Source organism: Plecotus auritus, assembly GCF_963455305.1.
Source record: "Plecotus auritus genome assembly, chromosome: X".
Classification (NCBI taxonomy): Eukaryota; Metazoa; Chordata; class Mammalia; order Chiroptera; family Vespertilionidae; genus Plecotus; species Plecotus auritus.
In genome coordinates, this window is record NC_137784.1 from 122,525,913 (window position 1) to 122,533,665 (window position 7,753).

The 7,753-nt window shown below is 38.3% G+C and overlaps 1 protein-coding gene across 1 annotated transcript; it reads right to left on the minus strand.

Moving 5' to 3' along the window:
- Positions 1–5,896: 5,896 nt before the first annotated feature.
- LOC308239307 (microtubule-associated protein RP/EB family member 1-like) lies at positions 5,897–6,592 on the minus strand (the record flags this gene model as incomplete). Its single annotated transcript, XM_080652113.1, has 1 exon — positions 5,897–6,592. One exon carries the CDS (start codon positions 6,590–6,592, stop codon positions 5,897–5,899), a length of 696 nt encoding a protein of 231 aa, XP_080508239.1.
- Between the last annotated feature and the right edge of the window lie 1,161 nt (positions 6,593–7,753).

Below are 7,753 nucleotides of genomic sequence, written 5' to 3' on the forward strand. Positions count from 1 at the left end.
GAGAGTGATGGCATAAAGATAGAGTTGAGATAGAGTAGAATGATGCTAAAGGAAATATGAAAATAGAATGTAGAACACTAATCTCAAAGTCAAATAAAGAGAAAATAAAATGACACTTTAAAAAAGGTAAAATAGTAGTAGTAGTAATAATGATTGAAAATAAAAATGTAATAATTAAATGGTAAAATCAAGTTAGGAAAAAAGAAAAAAATTAGTTTCTTAAGTAAAAGATGAAAAAGAAAAAAAAAGAAAAGGAAATGAAAATAAAATGTACAGTAGTGAAGGTCATTCACTTCCTCTATTTTTCTGTTTGGCACACCTGTTTCCCAGTCAGGACAGTATTGCAGTTCCCTGCATTCCACTGCTCCTCAGTGTTGTAAGCCAGTCCTGATTTTTAAGCAGGTGGTGTGTCTTATTTTTTTGTATTCCTTGGTTTGTGATTACACAGGAGTCAATTTGTGATTCAGCCCCTGGGTGGAAGTGTTTCTGGGTTGACTTCTGGTTCTATGGGTACTTTCTAACCTCTGCTTTAGATCCTGCTTTCCCTATGGCATTCAATACTGGTTTGTGGGAGTGGTCTACCCCAGAGCTGGTTCTCTGACAGTCACTCCCAGGTTCCAGAAAAACAACTTTCCCCTGCAGTATCCTAGGGTGTCCCCAACTGGGTGATCCTATGTATTGGGCTCAGTAATCAGAAACAAGGATTCAAAGAGGAGAAAGCATGAGTGTGTGAACTCCGGGTTTGCTCCTAAGCCTGCACAATCCCCTTTACCCCTTGTGTCCAAACAGCTGGCACACTCCCAGAGTTTTTAGGCTGTCCTTCTTCATCAGATCAAAATGGGTTCCTTTTTAGAGATCCCCTCTGTTAGCACCTCTGAGGACCCCCTTCCACATTCAAAGATCACGCCAGCCCCAACAGCCACGGATTTTTCTAGGCTCAGACTTCCCCCAGTCCTCCGGCTTCCACAGTGCATGCATTTCTCTGTCCCACCGGGACTAGAGACCTCACCTTATCCCAGGCGAAATCTGACCTTTCCTTGGTGGAGTGTAGAGCTCCTCTGAATCCTCATGTTTGCGCCAATTGGGGACCATTGTTCTGGGGTTCGCAGGTGTTTGGTGGGTGCCGCAGTTGTAGATTTTCAGGTTTCCTATAACATCCACTTTCCCCTTCAAGATGGTGCGGTCTCCACATCTGAGCCAGTGGCTCCGGGAGGGAACCCAGAAGCAGTGGGGGCTGCCTGGTCAGGGGAACCCTGTCCAGCAGTCCCCAACTTTCTCTTGGAGTATGGCTGTCCCTTAACTCTCCAACATACACTCCTCGTGCGACCCTCAGCTGTTCTTTCTATCTGCTCCGGGGCAAGGCTCGGGACACGTCTTTCTATTCCGCCGCCATTTTGGTTCTCCCAGGCCTCTAGTATTAAATAATAATAATTATGATAATAATAGAATTCTAAAAGTCAGTACTATGTCTAAATTTCCAGTGGGGAAATAGTTTATTATAGTAGGTAATAACATGATTCTGTAGTTAGAAATACCTGTGATAAAGTCTTGGCACTGCCATTTACTAGTTATATGACCTTGGGAAAGTTACTGAACCCTTCTGAAATGCATCTTCATCATTAAGGCAATCAAACTATTAATATTTTACATGCTGGACTGCTAGGTGGATTAACTGAGATAATAAAGGTAGAGCACCTGCCCTAATATTATTGTATTAAACTTTCAAATAACATACAGAATCTAATCTGATAGTCACAAACCTGTGAAATGGGCTGTGTGTTATCATCAGTTTGAAAGATGAACAAGAAAGGCAGAGATGCTTAGTGTCTGGCCAAAAGTCATTTTGAAAGTGTTCAATAATGGGGTAGGACTAAAAAAAGTAATATTTTGTGTAAAAACCCTAAGATGTCTGAATGGAGAAGAGGGTAAACTGTAAAGAGTTATATACAAATAAGAGTTTATCATTGTATTGAGGATGGTGATCCTCACTGAGCACTTAGCAAGCCAGGCTTTGTTTTAAGTGAATTACAAACATATGCCATTCAATCCTCTCAATGATTCTAGGTTTGGGACTATTTGTTTCCCTATTTAATGAACTGAGGTTCAGAAATACTGAGTACTTTTTGGCAGTGGCACACAACTATTACATGGTAGAGAGGAAATTTGAACTCAGGTCTATTTTAGCTATTAACACTAAAAATACCAAAAAAGGAGGTGTTTTTACACTGTGTTTCCACATGAATGCAACACAAATCTCACATACAGAGAAGTTTCATCAAAATTGCCTCTAATTTGCTGAGACAAATAATCCAAAATAACAATATACTCATACACTATGACCATAATAATTTATGAAAAAGTCCTTGGAAGAAGTTAGTTATATCCAAATGTCCAAAAATCAAGAACTCTTTGTCCCTCAATTTTTTCTGAACACATGGACAAAGACAAACTAATAAGTAATATGTTGTCCACACACCTCTCCCACATGCTTAGACTAATTCAAATGGATAATTGTTTGTTCAAATGCTGTTGTTTTACCCAAAGGCAAAAACCTCCAAAGGAATGAGTCATTTGCCATTTACCAAATTTTCCTTAATGTCCAGTTTCCCACATGTATTGTTCCCTCCATGCTACTACTACAATCTTAAAGATCCACACAAAGAGGTACATCATTTACTGTCCTTAAATGCCCTTCCTTATTAAGACAAAGAACATTAATTAAGATAGTACCCCCATTCAATTGTCCCTCCACACTTGGAAAGTGAACATGGGATCAGTAGTTTATTCCTTACATTTCTGTGCATGTATAATTTTATATGAAGGTTATTTCTGTAATAACTGTTTCTACATTCTTGGACAAATTATCCGAAAATAAGGTATTATTTGCTACCAAAAGTCCCTGATGACTTGGGTAAAGAAACCCATCTCAAATGGTACTCTTGTCTCCACAATGTTACTATAAAGAATTAGTTGCTAAAAGCAAGACAATTTGTCCTCAAACTGTACCTTATATACATGATGTGGCTTGAAACCATAAATAAGGATTTATTTGTCCTCATATTTTTTTTGTGTAACTTGGCAAAATGACCATAAATAAACCCCAGATTGTCCTAATGTTAGCTCAATTATTGGAAAACCTCTTGAAATCTGGAATAGTGAGTCCCAATCATGTGGCCATAGTCTGTCACAAACACCAATAAGTAATGCTATCAATTCTCCCTGTTCAAATGGAGAATCACTCTAAATAAGTATATATGTAACCTATATCAATTAATCTTCCGCAAATTAATCTAAAACAAGGAGCTCTCTATCCACAATCAGTATCTACATACACAAAGAAATGAGTTAAAAATAAATGTTTGTCCTCAAAACATCACTATACACATGGCCAGGGAACTCTGTATGAGAAATATTTTATTTCTTAAATTTACCTGTCTATAGAGGTAAAGAGGCTTAGGAGTTGTTGGTCTCTAGCTTGTCAATGAATTCTGGGTCAGCAAAACACCAATTCAGATTTACTCATTCTAAGTTGTCCCTGAGCACATAGAAAAACATTACCTCAGAAGACTTTTCTTGAAAGGAGGAGGTATTTAAACTATCCTTGCATTCTCTGGCAATGAGCTTTGAGAAAAAAGCTATTTTCCCTAAACAATCCTTTATTCAATAAACTGCCAAAGATTTTATTTTTTACAGAACAATAATGTCCCAAAATAAAACACACATATATACATACATATATCAAAACTAACCTTGTGTTGTTGACAAACATCCACTCATTTTCTCCTGAAGCCAGGGGTAGAGGATCAAGATCATCCTTCAGAATTTAATACAAAATATGCCTTCAATAGACTACCATTAGTAAAACCTCTTTGCTTGATTGATCTGCTTTCTCTGAGTCTCTTAAGGAACAAGAGCCTACCATTCTAGCTGCTCTAAATTCTTGTATAATATACTTACATAATATTCAATGATGAAGAAAACTATCTCTTTAAACCTACATTAGGAGTTACCAGGATTAAAATATTTGATGTCAGCAAATTTAAATTGCCTCCCTCCAAAAGTTTTACTCCAATGAGCAAAACAATACCAAGCTAAGAGAAATACTGGTATGCATTATCTCTGCAAAATTTTGTCCAGATGCAACTAGATTGAGGCAGGGCTACATTAAAAGCAAAGACCTGCCTGGACAATAATGGAAGAAAACTCTAGCAAAAGCTCAATAAAACCTCAAATTCTTATTGGCATTTGCAAGATGGGGGACAGCTGCTACAGGATAAATCTTAAACTTATATACCTATAAGTACTTCACAATGTGTGCATGGACTGGTGTTGTGAGAAGCAAGCCACAAAACTCACTTATATCTTGAAATCTGTGTGAGGGGTGCCATAACTAAAGCTGAGGATGCTTTCGTATATTGCCTATGAATAGGATAGTGTTGCAAGAATAGAAAGGAGTAATAAAACACACACACACACACACACAGAGAGAGAGAGAGAGAGAGAGAGAGAGAGAGAGAGAGAGAGAGAGAGAGAGAGAGAAAGCAAATTACATGAAAAGGAAACTGCCATTATCTCCATTTCCCACTCCAATATCTCATTTTATTTCCTACAGAGGGGATGAAAAGAATGTGCAGTATAAAGAGCAGTAATGATTGTGGAATATATTACAGTTGACTCGAACAATGTGGGAGGTTTAGGGTCGCTGATTCCTGTGCAATTGAAAATCCACATATAACTTTTGACTCCCTCAAAACGTAACTATTAATATCCTATTGTTGTCCAGAAGCCTTACAAAGAGCATAAACAGATGATCAACATATATTTGTATGTTATATATGCTATATACTGTATTCTTAAAGTATGCTAGAGAAAATAAAATGTTATTAAGAAAATCATAGGAAGAGAAGAGTAATTTACAGTATCAATTGAAAAAAAATCATGTATAAGTGGACCCACACAGTTCAAACCTGTGCAATTCAAGTATCAACTGTAGCTTTATATGTCTGTATAACAAATTTAGGGATCTAAAATAACACCACTTTATCAACTCACCATTTCCATGGGCCATGAGTCTAAAACTTGTTGGCTGGTTTCCCTGCACAGGGCTTCGTAAGTCTGAAATAGAGTGTTAGCCAGGTATATTCTCCTCTGAAGACTTGACTGAGGAAAGGTTTGTTTTCACATTCCTTCAGGTTATTGATAAAATCCATTGCCAGTGGTTGTGAGACTGAGGTCCCAGTTTACTTTGCTGACTGTAGATTGGACACTACCCTTGGCACCTAAGACACTTAGGCCTTTGTTACATGGCCCTCTGCATAGGACCTCTCACACATCAAATATTTCTTGCCTGGAAGAACCCAGACCATTTTTTTCACTTACGGCATTTATTTATTAAAAGGTTCTCTGCCAAGATTTCACATTAGTTTAAAATTAAAATCAGTCTTTACATTTCGCTACTGAGGTATCCACCTCAGCGTATCTCATAAAAACACATTCTCCAGCAATCAGTGTTACCAGCATCCATATGGTGAGCCCATGGTCAGCCTCTTTGTTCCCTAAGTGAACCAACTAGATGTTAATACTGCTCTGCTACAAGGTAAAAGCTCCTAACTCAAACTTAATGAAAAAAGAGTGAAACTTCTGCAAAGTGCACTTTAAGAAGAGGTACTTTTTGCTTATGAAAAGAAACCAGTGAGTCCTCTAAAAATAATAAAAGGGAGTATTTTACAGTCAAGCACATGATTTGGATTGAAGAATTCAGATGTTGCTCTGCTGGTCCAAGCTGTTAATACTCTTCTTGTTCCTCCTGTGGGCCCCCTTCATCAGGTATCACAAAGCCTTCATCTGTGGCATAGAGAATGTCCACACTCCTCTGCAATACAGGGTTGTTTTCCCCCTAGTTCCCTTGGCAAATCAATTTAATGGTCCTTAGCTTTCCAAAGTAGAAATCGCTTTCTTTCTCCAATTCTTTGAGGGTAAGTTTCAATATGCTGACCTGCTGCATCAGTTCAGTTACTTTGTCGTCCCCATTGCCCACACCAGGATTCTTTTGCAGCACACCTGGGCCAGCCTTAGGGGTTGCAGTAGTTCTGTGTGTAGCAGTGGGCCTCTGTGGAGCTGCACTGCTAGAGTTGAGAGGTTTCTTCGGTTTGTTCATAGCTGGAGCAACAAGGGAGGGAGCCACTGCAGTTTCTTGATCTTGCCTGGCAGCTACAGGGTCATAGACTTTTCCGTCATAGTTTGCAACAAAAAACTTCTTGAACCACTGAACGAATTCAAAATTGTCCTGAAACTTTCCTTTTACTAATCTGTCCACAGGAATAATTTTGTCAACACCCATTCTCTTAAAACCTGCTTGTAGTATTTTGAGGTTCTGGATGTATTCATGTTCTAGCTTAGCTTGAAATTTCACTTTCTTCAAGGCAATGGAGCCAGGGAACAGCATGTCCATAAACTGACAACAGGCAGCTCCCGAGCACAACTGATAGACCTTTGTCAGATTCAGCTGCAGGGACTCATTGATCCAGGCCAGCATGTCATCTCGACTTACCTTATCACTGGTGACTGAGGTTGAATATACGCTCACTGCCATCTTCGGCTCTGGGCGGAACCACATCCACTGCCATGCCCGGCTCCGGTTCCGTCTTCCTCTCTTCAAACCATCCGACCCTGCCCGCCCACACGATGACCTCACATGCCCCCCTGTTACGCACCCACTTAAAGCACCCAGACCATTTTTAAGGATTCTTGTGATTAGATAAGATCCACCTGGATGATCACACTATTTTAAATGATTTAGGATTTAAACTACCTCTGTCAAATCCCTTTACAGCAGCATCTGTCTGATTAAATAAGTTGGAGAAGGTAAGTTTACAACAGAAATGAGAATCTTGGGGGACATCTCACACTTTTTTCCCATGACATTGAAGTAAGTGAAACCATGATCACCTCCTGCTAATGAGAACATAGGCTCAAATTAAGACACCTCTCATTAGTGGTTGAGCACTCTTCATTTCATATTAATTATGTATTCTCAATATAGACAATATTACCCTCGAAGGGGTGAAAATTGATTTGGATACAGGGGAGAAATCTCAGATAATACAATGGTTTGGAATCCTCCAGAGCTTTACCTGACAAAATTTAATTCATTGGTATTTAATTTTTCTCATTAGGGAGAAGTTAAATTAATTGAAATTTATTTTAATTCATTCATTAGATTTAATTAATGAATTGATTAATTTATATGGCATTTAATTTTTTTTTTCTCCTTTGCAGTCCAGTATAAGAGAAAGGTTGAGTAACTCAGTTTTAAGGATTTCCCTGCATCTGCATTTTACACAAATTTCTATTCTCATTTCTGGAACTGTCATAGTTGTCTCTGTAGCTTTTCTTCCTTTACAGTGAGAGAAGATTTACTTGCTGCCACCAGTACAAAGTGCATGATAACTTAAACACACTTAAATATTGGTCAACTATCCTTATCATCCCCTAAAACTTTTAATTACATCCTCAATAGGGGTCTGATATAACTTTTGGATATATTAGATACATATTGTCTGCAAGTTGTCCAATAAACATATGAAAGGATGCTCAATGTCACTAATCATTAGAAAATGCAAATTGAAACCACAATGAGATATCACCCACACCTGTCAGAAAGGCTATCATCAATAAATCAGCAAACAAGTGTTGCTGAAAATGTGGAGGAAAGGGAACCCTGGTACACTGCTGAAGGGAATGCAGATTGATG